Source organism: Loxodonta africana, chromosome 21 (assembly GCF_030014295.1).
Source record: "Loxodonta africana isolate mLoxAfr1 chromosome 21, mLoxAfr1.hap2, whole genome shotgun sequence".
Taxonomy (NCBI): domain Eukaryota; kingdom Metazoa; phylum Chordata; class Mammalia; order Proboscidea; family Elephantidae; genus Loxodonta; species Loxodonta africana.
In genome coordinates this window covers 43,016,004-43,036,078 of record NC_087362.1, presented here as the reverse complement: position 1 = coordinate 43,036,078, position 20,075 = coordinate 43,016,004, and the positions used below count along the sequence as shown (strand labels likewise).

Below are 20,075 nucleotides of genomic sequence, written 5' to 3'. Positions count from 1 at the left end.
ATATCTCTGGCCACTTACTGGAAGAGCTAAAGAGCTGTGTAACACTTGCCTATGCAGGGCAGAGGCCAGGCTGGCCCAAGAAGCCTGAGGGGCCGAGGGCCAAGAGGTCAAGGGCCAGAAAGAGGCCTGCTTGTGGGCACCACTGAGTAGCTGTCCTGACTGAAACAGTTTCCTGAGTTGTTCCTGATCCTGAATTGTAACTGTTACTTCCTGAATAAACCCCATAATCGGGACTACTGTCTTTAAGTTCTGCATGGCTATTAAAAGCAATTACAAAACCCAGCAGAGAAGTAGAAAGTGCCATGGGAGGGATGGCTGTTGTTAGAATTGGTAAAAAGGTTAGAGAGAGGAGGTATGTCTGACCTCCACCTCATGTGGGCTGATGCTGATGGTGATTCTCTTTCCCCTTTGTGAAGTTAGAGGAGGTCAGATGCCCCCACCATGCCATTTTTACAGCATCCACAATCCCTCCTTGCTCATGGCCCCCTGGGAACCCTGCTGGAGAGCAAGCAGCCACCTGGCCACAGTGGGTCAGGGTCCTGCCCATTCTATCTCCCTGCCTCCCAGTTCCAGGTGGGGTTCTAGGGCACAATGTCTCTTCCTTGCTCAGACACCCACCACATGCCCACGGTGGGCTGAACTCTAGAACCAGCCAGTCACAGGTCCCTAACAATCTCCCTAGTACTCTCCCTTCCCACAAAACCTGAGATATCCAGATGCAGGCTCAAGTCCTTGGTGCTGGGCTGGCAGGGAGCAGGAACATGGGTGAACCACACAGCCCTGAGCTGCCCCAGGTTCCTCCTCCCCCACCTGCCTCAGGAGTACCAATGGGGTCAGACAAGAGAGGAGTGTTATGTGGGGCCTCAGCCCCATGCCCAAAACCCAGCAGCCAGAGGAAAAGTCTGTTAAATGGGGAGTCAAAAGCCACCTGTGGGTGGTTGCTGCCGAGGCCCCTCCAACCAAGCACAGGCATGTCCTGGCCTTGGCTGCAGTGGCAATAGCAGATGCCTTTGTGTCCAGGGCCAACTCTGGGACCGGAAGTATTTCCCCACCCCTCCACCCCCACCCTGCAAGCATCTCAGGCACTGTCCCTGGAAGGCTGGGCAGAGGAGAGGCAGCCTGGGGAGCAGAGAGGTGGAGCAGGCACGAGGGCTCTCCTCTGCAGCACATGGCATCTGCAGCCCCTGGCACACCGTGGACAGTGGGAACAGGTGGGACTGAGGCCAGAGCACCAAGGAGCCCATGTGGGTGTCATGAGGGCAGAGTCCCTGCCCTCCAGCCCCTTCCAACCCCCTTAGAACCCTCACTGCTGCCACCCAGGCCAGGAATGGACCCAGGCTTGCCTGGGAGCATCTCGGTATTCTTTGGATCAGACCGGCTCAAGATCACTCTTGTCATCTGGCCTCTCAGCAGGAAGCTCGGCATGAGGCTATTACTATTACTTCAGAAAAAGCACCAAGCCCAGAATAGGGGTAACCTCCCCTGCTCCACCCCAGCTTTGCCATCATTTGGGCCAGAGGACAGAGTGTCAGTCCAGGAGGGACAGCAAGGACTTCCTCTATACAGGGCTTGGTTTCCCACCAACACCTAAGCCCCTTACAGCTCTACTATCCTCCAGTTTTAAATGACAACTTCAAGCTGCTCTTGAAGCAGCACCATCTGCCTGAGCAGAAATGGGGTGGGGGCACAATGCCACAAAAAATGGGGTTCTCCAGCTCAAAAAAAGTACCAAACCCCTGATTTCTGGGAAGGGCAGTAGAGATAGGGGCCTGAGATGAGGTCCTGCCCCCCAAAATCCTTCCACCCCAGGCCAGAACCCTTCACCCCACTCACCTACAGGTGGGAGGGAGTTAGGGCAGGAAAGCAAAGTTGGGCCAGAGCCCCTTCCCAGAGCTCAGGGAGCCAGAAAAGGGGATAACCAAGAGCAGAGCCCCACCTTCTTGGAGCAAGACCACCCTGCGGTCCCTTATTTGGGGCCCTAGGACCCAGGGGAAAGGAGTCTGGCCCAGTCTTTTTACTGGAGGACTCCTATCAACCCCGACCCATACTGCTTTCTCCAGGAGGCCTCCCTGGAAGCACACCTCTCTTGCTGTTTGGTCCTGGCTGCCCTACTGGCCCTGGGCTTTGATCCTGGCTGCCCCAGCTCTCTGAACTTCTGCAAAGGGAGGGTGGGTCTGCAGAGGGTCCACCAGGCAGAGGAAAGAAGGGTGGTAGGATTTTCTTAAAGGACAGTGGATGCCAGGAGGAGGCCAGGAGCTAAGGCACAGCCTTGGAGTCAGAGGGGGCCTGCAAAGTTGCCAGACCCAGGAGAACATAGCAGCCCCCTAGGGACCAGAGTGACCTGACTCCAGGCAGAACAGGAAGGGCACATGCGCAGAATGCAGGGCCATGCCAGAAGACTGCGCTCTGGGTCCAGTTCTGTGAGGACCAGTGCCTGTCCCACTCTGTGCCTCAGGAATCTTTCCTGCTTGGACAGGATGCCCTAGTGGCACTGCCCTTGCTTCAAGCCCGGCCCAGGCCTGAGGAGACTGTACCAGCCTACTGCACTCACACCTCTGCTCAGTACAAACTGCAGTGATCAGAGACTCCATTCCTCCCCCCTCCTCCCTGCAGGTGACTTTCCTGGAAGAATGTGGGGCTGACCTGCCTTGCCCCCATCTAGCTCCCACTGGGCTCCTTCCTTGCCCAGGGGAAGAGGGTGGTAGTGCCAGTGCCAGGAGGGCATGCCAGCAGCTCATCCCTAAGGCTCCTTTCCCTGTGGGCTCTACCTGTACCTGGGCCCTGTTCCCCTGGGGGAACCTTCTCTCTCTGCCAGGCCTCCCCATGGGCGGGGACTCACCGGCCTGACCCCTGACCAACCAGCTCGCCATCTGGAGAGAGTAAATGGGCGTGTCTCCCGGTGCAGGGCAAGCAGAGCATCTCTAGGATGTTGGCAGCGTGTGCTTACAGCCTCCTGGTCAGGAAAGGGAGCCGCTGACCCCAGTCTGGAAATAGAGGCCCCAACCCCACCTAAGGCCCTCTGCCCCTGTTCACACGCACCCCCAGACCTCAGCAAATCTCAGTTTTCCAGAGTCCCTCACATGGCCCTGGCATCTGGCCTCAAGCAGCAGCAAGAAGAGGCTGAGTACCTGTGGCTGTGGAAGCCAAAACAGACTCCCCAGCTCAGCTGACGGTCAGAGTAGGAGATCCTCCAACAGTGGACTGCAAAGCCCCCACGTCTAAGCTGCAGAAGCTGGATCCTGGCCCCCTTCCATCAGTATTCGGTTCTTATCGTCGGTTTTGCAACTAGGGCAGGTAAAGGCCGAGGAGCGCCCGCCCGCCCTCGCTCTCGGAATCCAGCGCCGGCGGGCTGGAGTGAATCATTAACCGGCTAGGGATGGCGCTCCGGCTGCGCCGACGTCTCTGAGGACGCCACGCACTCGCTTTCCCGGCCCCCAACTCTCCCCCTCGCCCCCACCCCAAAACAGACTGATGGATGTCAGACCACCACCCCGTGTCTAGGAAGCTCACGGTCACTACCTCGAGGACCGCCGCCCCCTGTCGTGGCTGAGGAAACTGAGGCTCAGAGGCAGGGCGCGCAGGCCCAAGGTCACACGGCAGGCGGCGGCCCGCAGGGGGAGAGCGGGCCTCCAGCCAGGAACTTTCCCGGATCCAGGAACTTTCCTGCCGGCCCGCGGCCCCTGCGCCCGGCCCTCTCAACCAGCCCCGAGGCGCGCAGGTCTAGGTTCCTCCGGGGTCCTGGCCTCCGGGTGCCCCAGCCGAAGCTGGAGGGGTCCAAGGACCTCGGACCCCGGGCCACTCCCGCAGAGCCTCAGGCAGCCTGTGGTTCCCAGGACCCACAGGTCCAGCAGGAAATGCCACTCAGTTAACTCCTTCCCGCCCGGGTGCGGGCAGTACGGTTGCCTCGAAGCCGAAAGCGGACTGGGCCAGTCGCTCCTGGGGCGCAGACCCCACCCGCCATCCCTAGTGGACCCCGTGCCACGCCTGCCGGCACTCACCAGGTAATTCATCGTGCCGGGCGGCTGGGGTCCCCGGCTCCCCACAGGACCACACACCCAGCTGCCCGTGCCACGCGCCCTAGGGGCTCCGAGTGCGCCACAATCTCCCGGGTCTCGGGCCAGCTGCCTCCGCCACCAGGCCAGTCACTGCCACCGCCACCGCCACCGCGACCGCCACCGCCACCACCGCCCAGAGCCGGTCCCACCTCGCTCCGCCCGCTGCCGCCAACGCCGCCGCGGCCCAGCTGGCCCAGCCCGGCTCCCGGCATGCCTGGCCGCGCGCGCCCATTGGCCGCTGCGGCTCCCCATGCAAATGAGCCGCCCACTGTGCGGGGGAGGGGGGAACGGGACAGGCGGGCGCAGGCGCGCGCTGGCCCAGTGGGACCGCAGCCCGCCCCCCAGGAGCTAGGCCCCAGCTCCGAGCCGGACTAGCGCTGGTGCGCGGGATATCCCTTCCTCCCCAAATGCCGGTCCCCGCCCCTCCATCGCTGGCCAGAACGCGCACCTCGTGGGGCAGGGGTGGGGGGCGAGATCAAACCCGTTGCCATCGAATCTGAATTGCCCTCCTCCCCCAGCGCACCACACGCCGCAGCCCCTGAGGTGCTGGACCACCAATCTCGGGACATTCTCACACTCTGCGTATCCATATGGCGGTCCGCCTTAGATCTGAATCTAGAGGGAATGGGGAAGGGGCGCGCCCAAGCCTGCGGAAAAATAGTAATGACCACGGCACCAACTCTGGTCAGGCCTACCCTGAAAGGGCCCTCGGGAATGATAACTCAAGGCGGGGAGGCTGGCAGCTCGGCCTGCCGCTTTCTACATACATACTACGGCACTAGTGCGCCAGCCTGTGAAGACTCAGTGCCCTGGCCCCAGCCCACCAGGGAATAAGGGTCTCCCCACCTCCCACCCTCTTGAATTGAATCCAGTCTCCCTGAAGTTATCTTCGGCGAGATCTAGAAGGAAACTGCTCCAGAACTGGACAGTTCTATTCCCGGGTACCTTCTCTTGAATCCTGGGACGGTCAACATCCTGGGCCACTCACTCACAGAGATGTGGAACTGTCAGGCAGCTCCCGGTGCCAGGGAAGCAGTGAGGAGACCCGTTGGACCCACAGCTCCCCTCACTCCACCTGATATGCATCTGACACCTAGGGCTCAGCAGACTCAGCCCTTGGCCAGGTGTGCAACCTCAGGTAGGCCCTCTCCCTCTCTGGGCTCCTTTCTAATCTTTAAGATGCTGGACTGGTGCAGCCCAAGTCTGGCTGGTCACAGGAGAGCTTGCTAAGAGATTCCTAGGGAAAGGTTAGACCAAAGGACTAATGAACCACAACTACCACAGCCTCCACCAGACTGAGTCCAGTACAACTAGATGGTGCCTGGCTACCACCATTGACTGCTCTGACAAGGATCACAATACAGGGTCCCAAACAGAGCTGGAGAAAAATGTAGAACAAAATTCTAACTCATAAAGACCAAACTTACTAGCCTGAGCCTGGAGAAACCCCAAAAGTATGGGCCCCGGACACCCTTTTAGCTCAGTAATGAAGTCATTGCCGAGGTTCACCCTTCAGCCAAAGATTAGGCAGGTCCATAAAACAAAACGAGACTAAAGGGGCACACCAGCCCAGGGGCAAGGAATAGAAGGCAGGAAGGGACAGGAAAGCTGGTAATAGGGAATCCAAGGTTGAAAAGGGAGACTGTTGACATGTTGTGGGGCTGTTAACCAATGTCATAAAACATTATGTGTACTGCTTTTAATGAGAAGCTTGTTTGTTCTGTAAACCTTCATCTAAAGTACAATTTAAAAAGAGAAAGAGAGATTCCTAGGTCCCATACCTCCAGAAAAAGTGGGAGTGGGGGACCTGGGCACTTGCATTTCCCAAAAGCATCCCAGTGAACCACTGCACAGCATTCACAGCATGGGGTTGCGGGGTGGGAAACAGTGGGATTTGGACACTATGACCCAGGGTCCCCGAGAAAGGAGAAACAAGACAACCAGTTGCCACCCTATGCCTTCCCCAAAGCTGATACCCTCAAGTAGTCCACTTCCCCACAGAAGAGGCGCCAACTCTCAGGACACACCTTCCTGCTTGTTTCCAAAGCTGTGCCCCAAGGTCAGGCAGGAAAACTATGGCCCCAGCCCCCTCCTAAACCCTGACTCTGTCTAGCCACTGAATCCTCAGCTAGCTGGCTCTCCAGGTTCCAAGGGAGCAGATCTAAAGCAGCTGGACCACGCAAGGGAATCTGTGTTGGGGGTTGGAGGGACTCCTCTCCAGCAGGTCTCTGCAGGGAAGGGGAGTGGGGAACACAAAAAACCTGGCCTTCAAGAGGACTGGCCTCTGCTTTGTCCTAGCTGGCCACAGGGTGGGGGCTCAGAAAGGAGGCTAGCTGGGATCTCAGGGAAGGGGAGACCCTCCTCATCTCTGGAGCTGGATTAAAGCAGTGCTGGGGCAGGACTGCTGTTGTGGGCGGGCAGGCGGGGGAGGGGAACCAGGCTCAGGCAAAGGCATTTCAAAAATTTGCTCCTTTTCCACTTAAACTCCCCCCCCCCCAAGTCCCTGCCTCCCAGAATGGCATTTCCGCTTTGGAAACAAGGCCTCAGGGTCTGCTTCCCACTGTGTGTGTGTGTGGGGGGGGGTACGGAGGAATACCCCCTCCCAGGCCAGAGGGTGGGGGACAGGTACCCACTGGGCAGGCTCTGGCTGGGGCAGTTGAGGGAGCAGAACATCACTCCACCCCCAGTCCAGCCTCCCAGCCCCTCTGACTGTGAAGGAGTGCTGACAGTGACACAGTGATGCAGCACCTGGTACCCAGCAATGCCTCTATGCCCAGCCCCATGTCAGAGGCCATGTGCCCATTTCAGGCCCACAGCAATCCTATGAGGCAGGCTCCACAATTAGCCCCATTTTACAGATGAAAAGGCTGATGCACAGTGTACTGACCCTTGCCCATCCCTTCCCCCATCCCGGCCACAGAAGGGACAGAGCTGGCAGCCAGGCAAGGGATGATAGGGTTACTAGACTGTGGCCCCCCCTCCCCCCAGTCACCCTGCAGCACATTCAGGACAAAGCAGGAAGGGAATCAAGGGGCAGGGCACTGCAGGCTCTGATGGCAAAAGCCCCTGTCACACTCAAGACACCAAAAGGACAGGCAGCTGAGATCCAAACACACCCCCAGACAAAACTGAGCTCAGAACTGGGGGCTTATAAGAGCCCAGCAGTATCACCACCCCACTGAAGTTCAGCCCCCGTTAGGGGGCTGGGGGTGCGTAAAGTATTTCCTAATTGGGTGGGACATCAGAGTTGGCCCTGGTGGGAAGAGCTGGCCTGGGTGAGGAAACCAGAGGCTGCCCCAGTCTTGAGGCTGGGGGGAGGGAAATGAGGGGCCACACACACACACACACACACACACACACAGAGAGAGAGAGAGAGGCATACCCGCGCAAATGCATACACACACCCAGTGGGACTGGTGGGAAGCAAGGGGTTCAGGGAAATGTTCAGGCAGGAAGGAGGGAGGCCACTGAAGAGGAGGATCTAGAGAGTGTTGCCGGTGGAGGGAGATAGCAGGAGCACTGCCCAGACACCAACACCTCTGGACGGTCCTCAAGTCATGTGAGGAGTCGCCTGGTACCTCCGGCCAGGCTGAGGATGATGAGCTCACAGGCTGAAGGGGATGTCACCAACCCCTAGGGCCTGGAGCAGCTGTCTGTTCAGGGAACATGGTAGTCCTGGCATGCAGGGACACTGGTTCTCGTTTGTTCATTAAAGTGTCCACTGGGGGGAAGGGCTGCTGCTTAGAGTAGACCCTAAGTGGGGAGAAAAGCTGGGGATGTGGTTCCTGCCCTCTGGCTTTCTGGGGTCTTATCCTTCAGTATAGAACCACTGTACAAAAGAGCTATTCTTGCTTTATATCCAACAACGTCTGTTGCAGCATTTATAACAGCAAAAGGGGGGAGGCATAACTTAAATGCCTAGCTCTAGGGGACTGGTTAGGCAGACCACAGCCTCTCAATGGAATATTGTGCAGCTACTAAGATGGCCACTTTTGAGAACCGAAATAGTGGAGGAAAATGCCTGGGACATGCTGAGTGAAAAGAGCAGGCTAAAAATGGCTTGCACAATGCGATGTCTACAGACCCTTCCCCTCCCCAAGTCTTGGCTCTCCCAGCTGCACAGGAGAGTGGGCCTGGTGGGTCAGCTGATGGCAGGGCTGGGAGCAGCAGCAGGAGAGGATTTCCTGAGGCCGGAGGTGAGTGCTGCCAGCCCCAGGGGCAGGAAGAGACCATAGACTGTATCTGAAGGGCCACAGGAGTTGACGTCTTCCCCCTGGGCTAGCCATGCCCCTTATTAGCAAGCTCAAAGCCAGGCTGCCAGCTGGAGCTTGCCCTGCCTGGGCGAGGATACAGGGACCCTTGTAGGTGGGATGGGCTGGCCCACAGAGGTGAGCCCACACAGGCTGGGCCCCTCACACACCAGAAGTCAGGGGTCTCACTGCCGCCCTGGGGGCCAGGACAGAAACAGTACTACCCAGAGGCTCAGACAGGGGCAGCGCCTTGCTCAGGTCACACTGCCAGGAAGTAGCAGAGCTTACAAGCATAACCCACCCATCCAGCTACCCAGGCGTGTCCCTGCGAAAAGCAATGCCCATGACTCAAAGCAGGGAGAGTGTTCACTCTTAGGGCTGGAGCTGTCAACCACAAAGAGTCTTCCAATCCATCCTCCCCTGCTCCCCAAGGCTGGAGTGCCCACAGAAGCAGTTCATTTGTTCATTCCAGTGGTGATAGAGGACTGTGGGAAGGAGGCGGGCCCTACACTCTGGCACCAAGTACCCTCCCAAACCGCACTCTAGCCCCAGCCACCCTCCTGAGCAGGGATGCTCTGCCTTGATCCAGCTGTCATCCCCTCTAGCATCCCCTCAGGCCAGTTCTCACAACCAGAAGTAGAGACCTGGGTGTAGGGCTGGGCTACAGGGGCTGGGACACTGCCTCTGAGGGAGGGACTCTGGCCTCCCTGCCCTCCTGAATCCAGGGCCCCACCCACTTCCCTCCTCCATTCCGGCTCTCTCCAGAACAGGAACTGGAAGGAGCAGAATAACTCTCCAAATTATTTTAATTGCTTTTCTAATTTGAAAATTAAAGAGCAGGGAGGCAACTGCAGAGAGGTGCTGGCTTCAGAAGGGGCTTCCGAGGCCCAAGGCTGGGGTGCGCCCTACATGGCCGGGCCCTGGAGTACTTCCCAGAGGCTTTCCGCCCCACCTCAGAGGGCCTGAGTCCCCCTTCCCTTCTTCACTCTCCTCTTCCACCTCCCCACCGCTCTCCTAGCAGGTAGTCCAGTGTTCCCTTGTGTGTAAGGGGCGTGCCTTTTGTCCTCCTGGTATCCTGGTAGGGCAGCCCCTCCCCACTGCAGTCCTGCAGAGCTGCCTGGGGACGGAAGCAGGCTGGCAGAAGGGAGGGGGGGAGGGAGGGGCTTAGTCCTGGCTGGAGAAGACTGGGATGGAGAGAAGCAAGGGGACAAGTCCTTGTCACCAGAGGAAAAGCTCAGCTGCTGGTGGCCGCCAAGGGTGTGGTCAGGAGGCCTCCCCAGGCTGGCCATCTGCTTTCGTCTCTCCCCATGGCAACCAGCCCCAGCATATCAGGGTAGCCAGAGGGGGGTGACTTCACATGCCATCTGCTGCCCACCCCTAGCCTGCTTCCACCGGGGACACAGGTGCCTGCACCCACAGATGCTCACAGAGAGACACAACAGGGTTGCCTAACCACTGGGCTGGGGTATTCAGGCCTGGGGGGCCAGCAAGTCATAGGAGGAGGCTGGGGAAAGTAGGGTGGGATGCAGGAAGGAGTGGGTATGGAGAAGGCAGAGCTATAGCAGCCACTGGGAAAGCACTGCTTTCTCTCCCTCCTTAGCCCCCTCCATGGGGTGGTGTGGGGTTGGGCATCCCACCTGAGCCTGCTCCAGCCTACACAGAAAGGCTCCACCTGCCAGGAAACCCAGGCCCAGAGCCCTTGCTTAGGTTTAGCCTCTAGGGACAGGAGTGGGCAAGGTTAATGACTTCAACTGGCCTTGGGAACTTCAGCTGTCACTGTGCCTCTAAAAACCTCTGTATGCTCATCTGTTAAATGTAACACCATGGGCAGCTGTATTCCCCACCCCTAGGCCCATGGGATCAAAGGCACATGCAACTGTGCAGGGCACAGTGCACCCCAGCGCCCTGCTGACGACAGCCTCACTGGAAACCAGTCTGCACAACCACCCAGCTCATGCACACACCCTGGCCCACTGCGCTGGCGCCAGGGTGCACCCTGTGGCCTGCACCACATGCAGGAGCATACTCCACTGAGCCCAATGCTTCGGCTGAACCCTCCCTCTCCTCACCGCCACCACAAACACCCCCTCTTTCCCCAAGCCCCTGAACCACAAAAGGAACAAACCCTCCTCTGAGGCAAAATCTTTCCTGGGAGCTCTGTCACCCTCCAGATCCACCAGCCAGCACTGAGGGGTGGGCAGGGCAGCCCCTCAGCCTGTGGTTGAGTGGGGAGGGGCTGGTTAAGGTGTCCACCATTATACATCTTCTGATGTGATGGCTACTCTTTCAGAACCTATGTGTCTGTTCCATGCTATACTAGGACATGGCTGTGAGCAGGACAGTCCATGTCCACACCCCAGGGTGTGCAGGGCTGGGGGAAAGTGCACAAACATAAATCCATGAACATTTGTGGTGATGAGGAACAGAGCAACAGGGAGGAATATTTTGTATAAGGTTCTTAGGCGAGGCTTCTCTGATTTGAGCAGATGTGTGAATCTTTTGCTACAAGTACCTAAAGCTCATTAAAACAAAAAAAACCCACTGCTGTTGAGTTGATTCTGACTCATGGCGACCCTACAAGACAGAATAGAACTGCCCCATAGAGTTTCCAAGGAATGCCTACTGGATTCGAACTGCTGACCTTTTGGTTAGCAGCCGCAGCTCTTAACCACTACGCCACCTGGGTTTCCTAAAGCTCATTGGGAACTCATTAAACCAAAAAAAACCAAACCCACTGCTGTGGAGTTGATTCCAACTCATAGCAACCTTATAGGACAGAGTAGAACTGCCCCCACAGAGTTTCCAAGGAGCGCCTGGTAGATTCGAACCACTGACCTTTCGGTTAGCAGCCATATCTCTTAACCACTATGCCACTAGGGTTTCCCGGTACTCATTGCGGGGGAAAATCTTGTAATAAGAACACAGGTGTGCCAGCTACCTGGGTATGAAGAACCAAGGGGCCAGAGGAGTGGAGCAGGATGTGGCTCTCAACAGCACCACCCCTCACCGTCTTGACTTCTTTTTTTGTTTTTTTCAGTCTTGAGTTCTTGAGTGGTGGGGCAGGGGCTGGCACCCCACTGCCTACCGGGTTCAGGGCTCCCAGAGTTGCAGCAGGAGCAGCCAGGAGCATCTACCTGGGGGGGTGTTTTGGCAGATATCCAGGGACAGAGTGACAGGAGCACAGGGGTCTGCCCTGGCTAGGAGGGGAAAGGCAGTAGAGGAGGCATCCACTCCCAGGACAGGATCCTTCCTCTCCTACCTCTCCCAGCCAGGATCTCTGGAGCAGACTGAGGAAATACAGGTGACTCAAAACCGCAAGGCCCTTAACCTAACAGGTAACCTGGTAAGCGGGAATTCAAGCCCTAAGATACCTGGGAGGCGGGTGAACAGGACAGGGTGTATGTACCTTGTTCAGGATGTTGTGGCACATAACTCTCTGGGTACGCCTCAAGGCATACATGATTGGATGTCAGGTTTTACAAAATACTGAAATAAGGGCATGACACCAACAATAACACCAGAGTCCCAGCACTTAAAAATATAAGGCATACAAAAACTAGAAACACATCTATGGGCAAGGGAATGGATAATGATATAGTCATAAAATTGAACACTACTCAGCAATTTAAAAAGAATAAACTACAGGCAACACGGATGACAATCTCAAAGCCATTACGCAAAGTAAAATAAACCAAATTCAAAAGCATATCTACTATATATTTACATTTATATATAGTTCAAGAAGAGGGAAAACTAAGCCATGGTAACAGAAATTAGAATAGTGGTTACTCTGTAGAGGGAGCGAAGGGAGGAGAAAGGTTGACTGAAAGTAGGCATTAAAGAACTTTCTAAGGGTGTGGAAATGTTCATTATCTTGATCTGATTGACAGTTACACCAGGTTCTACATAAGTCAAAACTCATCCAACTGTACACTTAACATCTGTACATTTCACAATGTATGAAATCTACTTCAATAAAAGAATTTCAACTAGCAAAACAAGCTCAGAGGAAAAAATCACATGGCATATAGAAATATCGAAACAGGTATTACAATCCTAAACTCATCCTGTTTCCCTTCTTGCCCTGGCTGTCAGGGAGCTTAAAGCTAAATTGGCATGCCTAGTCGGCCAAGTTTTCTGGAATAATTTTTCTCCTTCCTAATATACTACGTAATTCTGGATCTTTTGAGGATCCCTGGCTATCTGTATCTTTCACTATAATCCACTTCAAATCCTTCTTGGAGTTTGGCGGGGTTTAAATAATAAATTAAATTCGTTAAAAAGCCCCCTCAGCTTCTACTCTCCTCTTAGAGAAGAAATTAGCTTTAGAGCCAAAACTTGTGACTGCCTCCTCTTCCAGAGCAAGCATCCGTCGTCACCTCTACCAAGGTCCCCCAAAACTGACCCAGCTAACAGTGAATAAGAGTGAGCCAGAGAAACAACAGGGGTTGACTGAGATAAAAGCTATTGTAATGAAGCAGAGTCAAAGGTTGGGGAAGTAATGATGAGTACCAAGAAAGGAGGTGCCTAGAGAGAATACACCATTGGGAACACAGCCTCATGCCTAGCAGAGGGACAAGGGAGGTCAGTGGTGCTGCCCCACACCCTGGGCTCACCCTGACAGCCTTGCTGCTCACCTCCCAGGACTCACTGAGGAGGGGCTTGCCTTCTGACAGCCCTGCCTGCCCCTGCTAGACCACGCTGCTGCAGATGACACCTGAGGACCCAGCCAGCACCATTTCCCTGTCCTACCACCTGCAACTCTGTGCCCTACTCCTGGGGGTGCTCAGGGCCACCTGGCCTGGAATGTGGTGGGCCAGCTTGTGACTGACCCTACTGGAGGCCGCTATGTTGCCAGGATGAGAACAAGGACCTGCTCATCCAAGGTTCAAGAGGAAGGAGTCACCTGGAGGAAGGGCCAGGGCTATTTCACTACTAAGGACTCAGTGGGAACCACACTGACCATAAAGAAAGGGCCACTGGAAGCCTCTGGAGCCAGCAGACTGGGCAGGCCCCAGAGAATTGTGGGGACAGGGTGCTGAGCACCATGGGTTGGTTGTGCAGGAGCCAGGAGCGGGTCTTGGACCACCGCACCAGCAAAATGGGGCAGGATAAAGGTAACAAGCTGCTATGACTTATTAGCCTCTTACAAAGAGCTTTGTGTATCCTTCACCAAGTTCTCACAAAACCCCATGAGCTCAGTGCTATTAACATCCACCATATAGATGAGGAAATGGAGGATTAAAGAGGTTCAACAACGTGCCCAAGCCCATGGAGCCAGCACTGTTCGTTCCTGAGCCCTTGCCCTTGGCCCACCAAATATCCTCCAGTCCTGGAGCAGCCTCCCTGGGAACCCCTGCCAGCCTCCGACAAGGCCCCCAGGGCAGCGGCTTTGGACACCTGACTCTCTGCACCTGTAGGGATTCCATGATGCTCCCAGGGCCACACTCTCAGCAGGTGGCAGGGATAAGCTGGGGAGAGAAGCAGAGAGAGGAGCCAAGCAGCCATGGGCCCTGCCCTGGCGAAGCCTACAGTCTGTCAAGGGAGTCTGACAGCAATCAAACAAGTCCATCAATAAATGCACAGTCATACAAGGGGGTCTGGGAGGGCTCCTCAGGGAGCAGTGCCACCCTAGCTGAGTGCTCGAGGATGAGCAGGAGTGACCTGGTGGAAGGGGCAGGAGGTTGAAGATCATTTTCTGCAGAGGGACAGGCAGGAGCAACGGCTCCGTGGCAGGAGCTGGTGTGCCAAGGTGCTCTGCAAGCCATGCTGAGGCCAGAGCAGGACTTTGGATTTGGACCTTGCCTCTTTCCATCGTCCCCTGAGCCCATCCTGCCCGGCTTCACTGTCTGCTGCCAGGCTGCCCAAACCCGCTGTGAACCCCAGGGCAGACCTTCCTGCTCCCACACCAGCTCTCCCACTCACAGCCCTGGCTGGCACAAAGCTAGACACAGAGGGGGCTCCAGGGATTGCTAGCAGAATGTGCAAACCAGGACGTTCAACTGGATGCCAAACCAGCCCACTGATCTCCAGTGACTACCACTGGGGCCAGACAGGGCTAGACTGACCCCTGCTGCACAGCCCTGGGCATGCTGCCTGGCCTCACAGGGGCTCTGAGTGGGTTACACAAACTCACACTTGGAAAGCCTCAGCAGAGGGTCGGCCTCTCAGCAGCCTCGACCTCTGTGATGGCTCAACAGGCCACAGTCCCCACAGTTAGAGAGGCCACGAGGTATGACAGTCACTTTCTGGCTTTGGGTTCTGCCAGACTTGGTTCCCACCCAGTGCCTGCCTCTTATTGGCCGCGCCACCCTGGCAAGACACACTGTCCCTGAGCACAGTGTCTGGCACATGGGATGCATGCCACACGGGATGCATGCCACACGTCTGCACCATCACTTCTTGAAAGGTTCCATCCTTCACACAACAAAGGAACAGTAGAGGGGCAGAATGGCTGCACCCATTTCACAGACAGGAAAGGAGGCAGGAAAACAGCAGGAGAATTTCTCTGCAAGCTGGAAACTGGCCTCTCTGACAGTTCCAGGGAGCATCCAGCATCGTGCCACTCCTAAACACAGATCCCATGCCAATGCTGGCCAGTCCAGAGGCCTGAGGCAGGTGGCACAGCCATGCCCAAGAGGAAGCCAGATATCACTGCTCTCAGCTTGGGGCAGAGGAAACAGCACTGAGTAGGGGGTCAGGAAGACCCTGTGTACCTTGCCCCCTCTGGGATCCAGACTCCTGCGTGTGTGGGCTTGGATCAAATGACAGGGTCAGACCACCAATGTCTAGAGCGCCCTCCTGTGCTAACACTCAGAGTCACTCACAGATCAACCTGGCCCACCACAACCCCTACTCTCCCTGACATCACTTCCCACCCTGTCTCGTTCTGAAGCATCTTGTAATTTCTGTGTTCCAAATTGCCTGTGTCAGCTCCATCCAGGAAAAGACTACCCAAATGAACAAGTGTGCTTAAAACCCTAATGTGTCTATAAGCCCACATGGGCCGTCACCATTCTGGGTTCCGAGAGCAGGGCTTGAGCAGGCCGACTCAGCCCTGAGGCTTCTGCAGGGCCTACCCAGCACATGAAAGCAATTTGCAGAACATTTCACAGCTGCTCCAGAAATGAACTGCTCCTTCTGGTCCCACCACCACAGGCACTGGCCAAGGTCCCAGGAGAAAGTCTGGGTGCTCTGACAGCCCAGCCACACAGGGGGCTGACAGTGAGACCCCTGCCCACTCCCACAGAATCCCCAAGGGTTGTGGCTGCAGGTGGGAGGGTGGGACCTGAGGACCTGATTTGGAGCAGGTGATGGTGAGGACAGACTGAGCTGACCTCAGCTGCTGCCTCCACAATGATGCCTGTCTGTCCAAGTCACACACAGACCCTGGTCCACCCGCCCACACCTCTCTTGTTATAGATGCAGCTACTGAGGCACAGAGCCAAGTAGGGCTATGCAGAGTCACGTAAGACAAGGGGTCTGGGTACCCTCCCGGGCTCCCCTCTCAGTGCTCTGCAGTGTCTGTGGACAACCAAACCACATCAAACGTAGACCTCCCCAATAGCGGTCAGCCCAGGGTCTGATGTGGCCCTGCCCCCCCGCCCCCCCAACCTTTGGCCTCTTTTTCTCCACATCATATTCCCTTGGCCCTGAAGACCCAGACCCTCCAGCAGGTCCAGCTGGTCCACCTCATTTCTCTGGTCAGTGCCTACAGGGGCAGGGAGGTTCCCTGATGTCCTGGGCTGGAAAAGGCCCAGAGCTTTGCAGGAAAGCTGAGCAAGGGAGAAGAAGGGCTTGGCAGGCATTTTCTGTCTTCTTTCAAAGATGAGGCAATTATGCTCTGAACCAGAAGAGATTGGGGTTGGGGGGGGGGGTCACATCAGCACAGTCTGGAAGCCCTAATTTTTTCATCTGTAACTCTGCATTACTGCTTCTGGAGGCGGGTAAAGCTGGGATCTTTAATTCCATAATAACAATGCTTTGCACTTACACAGCAGCTCTCATCCAATAATCTCCACACACTCTACGCTGGTTAATTAAAAGGCCAGCCTGCCCTGCCAGAAGGCCCCAACTGTCTGCTTCATGGCAAGAAGGGGGCCCTCATGTGGGGGGCAGTCCCAGAAACAAGGCCAGGGTAGGCTGGGAGCCGCGGCCCACTGCCTATTCCTGTCAGAGAAAAAAGCCCCTAACCCTGCAAAGAAACAATGGCCGGAGGCCACATCTCCAGCTAGCGGGTGGCGCCCCTTTCCGGCGGGACCTCTGGTTCATCTCCCTCCCACCTCAGCCTGTCCATCTGCAAAGTGGGCTGGGGCCTGTACCTGAGGTTTGGTCACGGGGGGGTCTCCAGGATTACTCGCCACCCGCAGGACAAGAGGCCGAGAAGACCCAAGATGCTCCGAGCCAAGTGTGAAGCCATTCACCAAGCGGCTGCCCGGGGCCGGCCTGTCGGGCCACGAAAAATGCCCACCGCTAGTAGGGAGCAAGGAGCCTGAGCCTGTGCTCAGAAAGGGGCTCAGTGGCCAGAGGAAAACTTCCCGAGAAAGTGAGCACAACAGCCGTCCTGGAGGGGGAGGCGCAGACGCCCACCCAGCCAAGCCGTCGACGGGGGGCGGGGAGAGAGGGAAAGGGTCTCCGGGGACAGGCATAGACCCCGCCCCAGGCCTGGCCATTCTGGTGAGGTCCCTGGGGGACGGCAGGGCAGCTGTCCAACGTAGGGGTACGGTTTCCAGGAGGGCAGCATGGACCCCGCTTGTCAGTCCTGGGGGTACCCGAGAGGGCAGCGCGGACCCCAGCCCGACCTGGCCCTCCTGGGAGAGGAGGGGATGGTAGAAGCTAAGTGGGAGGCTCGGGGGAGATGCCCCCAACCTGCCCTCCCGCAGCTGTTGCAGGCCCAGGTGGGGCGACCCCGTCCGAGAGCCCCCGTGGCAGCGGGCCCGCAGCGGGCAGCACGAGGTCGCAGGCCCGGCCGGGAGCAGCCGAGCCGGGTGGCGGGCAGCGGGCGGTACTCACCGGCACGGACATCTTGGCCGCCGTTCGCGGCGCCCGGGCGGACGGCGGCGCCGGCAGGCTAGGGGCTCGATGGGCCCGCCCGCTCAGAGCCCCGCGCGGGGTCCCGGGGCTTTCGGGCTCCCGGCGGGCACCTCCAAGCTCCGGGCTGCCGGACGGTCCGGCAGCGCCAGCCGCGCATGCGCCGCCGCGCCGCCCCACCCCCTCCGTCTCCTCAGCCGCGGGCCGCGTTAAAGGCGAGGACCCGGACCCCAGTCATTTTTCTGTCGGCCCAAGGCAGCATAGAGGTGCCTAGGTCTCCAAACCTTACCCCACTCTTTAAGGGCCACCTCCCGTAGCAACCTCTCCTGTTTACCCACCCGGTTTTGCAGGCCAGAACCCCCACTCCCCGCATTGCATCCCAGGGCGCTGTGGCCCTGGCCGGGCTCCCGGTCCCTGTGTCTGGGAGCTGACCAGGAGGGCTCTGCCAGGCTGGAGGCAGCTGCAAGTCAGCCGAACTGAGTTCATAGAACTCCCTCCCCACGGCTGAGAGCGCCCCAGAATCTCAGGGATAACCCCTAAGCTACCCTGGCGCAGGGTTCCTTCGCCTGATCTTCTCCCCGCCCCCACCCCCCCAGGTTTGGGGAGCTCTCCCTAACCCCGGGAACAGCCTAGCCTATCCCTACGGTCACCCCGACAGATCTGGGCTGGCTTTTAGGGAGGGTCCTGTCTCTTGGTAGCCCTCACCCACACCCGCCTCCCCCCACCTCAACCAGGCCAGCCCTGCGCCCTGGCCAGCCCTTCCTTGTGAAGACAGGCCTGAGCCTTCCCTCCCCAAGTCAAGCCACCCCATTCCTTCAGCTCCCCACATCTGACAGGTGTCCAAACAGGTACCAGTGCCCATTAGTCCAAATTCCTCCTCCTGCTGCCAGAGATCCTTGCTGTGCCCGTTACCTTGAATAGACCTCGCTCCAGGTCTCTCAGCTACTTAAGGCAGACCTGTTCTACCCAGCTACTAAAGGTCAACCTGTTCTACTGCCCAGACAGGCAGCCTGTCTCTGACCTTGGGGCTCTTCCTAGGCAGCTTATGGAGGCCCAGCAAGGCCTGACCCCAGGAATGGCCATTGCTGCACAGGGAGACCAGGGGAGGTGAGTGAGCACCTGCCGGCAGTGTCCAGGTGGTGAGTACTACCACCCACCCAACTGAGGAGGAAAAACAGAGCTATTCCACAGCCAGCCCAGCTCATGGGGGGCTTGGAGGTGGACAGGGAGCTCTAGCCCCCTAGGAAATCTGTGTGGGGAGGCGGGTACCCATGGGCACAGGGGGACAGGCTGTTCTGTCTGCCAGGTGTGCAGTGCCAGAAGGCCCATGATGACTGAATGGAGGAAGCAGAGACAGGCTGCAGGCAGCTTCCTCAGAGGCCCAGAGCTGGCCCCCAGCTCTCTGGACCACAAAACCCACCATTACTGGGGTTTAAAAGGCTTTCCAGCCTTCTCACCCAAGGTGGGGAGGCTGCCTTGATCCTGGGGAGGGTCCTAATAGTGGCCACAGGCACCCAGGGGGATACAAGAGGATTGAGAAAGGGGGAAGCTGAGGCCCACCACCATGCCAGGTCTGGTCTTAGGACTGATGAGCCAGGGTCTCTCCCTGCTCCGAATGAGCAGGGTTGCCCTCCGCTCCAGTCAGGGTTCCCAAATGTACTCCTCAGTTTCCCCAGCCCAGTGCTCAGTAAGGCATTGTTGGAGGGGGTAGGCAGGGCTGCAGCAAGCAGAAGGGGGCCTGGGCCGACAGCTGCCACCTCCTCAAAGGCGTTCTGTGTGTATATCTGGCACGCAGCCCTGCCTATGCCCACCCACCTGTGCCAGCTGGCACAGGGACTCCTAAGCTGAGAGCAGCAGCTCAGCCTGGCACCCAGGCTCCCAGCCACACGAGCCTGCCTGGCTGCCACCCTGACCCCCCACTGAGCCTTCCTCCCCAGCATCCAGGCTCTGCCTCCCTTTCCTCTCCCTACTGTCTTTCATCACCCACTGTTTCTGGCTTCTTCTCTCCTATCTCCCCCATCCCATCTCTGTGTTCCTGGCCAGAGGGGGTGGGGGATTCAGAAAGACCCCTTTGACACCCCTGGGTACAGGGAATGGAAAACCAAGGGAGGGGTGCAGTTTTGCCCATGGCTACAAACCATCTAGTCCTTGCCTCCAACTGCCCCCCGACCCCCACCCCAAGCAGCTAGCTGCTCACTCAGGGAGGGCGTCACTAACTCAGTCCTCAGTGTGGGGAGAGGGGATCCTGGCCAGAGCCTCACATACTTGGAGGCAGGGATCCAGGGCCTTGGGTGTGCAGTTGCGGGTGGCCAGAGGAGCCCCATTAGGGTGCTGAGCACCCTGTCCTGATCCCACCAGGTGTCTGTACACCTGCCCTTCCCACACGTCCTAGGCAGGCAAACAATGACTCACAGTTCCACAGAGGGGTCCTCAAGACAGGCTGTTCAGACCAGAACCAACAGCTGGGCTGGCTGAGCAGGCACCAGCACTCTGAGAGGGTCCTTGAGGGCTGACCAGGAGCCCTTACCAGTGGGTCGCTCACTTACAATCCCAGGGAGGTAGGGTTATTGTAGCTCCTGACACTGAGAGGAAAGGGAGTTAAGACAAGAACAAATTGGGGCAGAGACAAGCTCTCCTAGCACTCAAGCCAGGCCTCTGTCCCCTGGGCCTTGCATCATCTAGAGGGACCAAGGGCTGGGAGGTGTCTTCTTCTCCCCCCTCGTCCCACCCTGTACCCCTC

At 57.6% G+C, this 20,075-nt stretch overlaps 1 protein-coding gene across 2 annotated transcripts in view; it reads right to left on the bottom strand.

The window, feature by feature from the left end:
* The window catches only part of BCAR1 (BCAR1 scaffold protein, Cas family member), a 42,802-nt gene extending 25,386 nt beyond the window's left edge, over positions 1 to 17,416 (bottom strand). Inside the window, exon 1 of one of the 2 annotated variants that reach the window (XM_010596835.3) lies at positions 17,318 to 17,416. In XM_010596835.3, coding sequence (XP_010595137.2) covers positions 17,318 to 17,329 — 12 coding nt within the window. In that variant the 5' untranslated portion in view covers positions 17,330 to 17,416. Of the gene's footprint in view, positions 1 to 3,998; positions 4,176 to 17,317 lie in introns of those variants that run through there. The other variant, XM_064273772.1, reaches the window with a different exon arrangement.
* Positions 17,417 to 20,075: the final 2,659 nt, after the last annotated feature.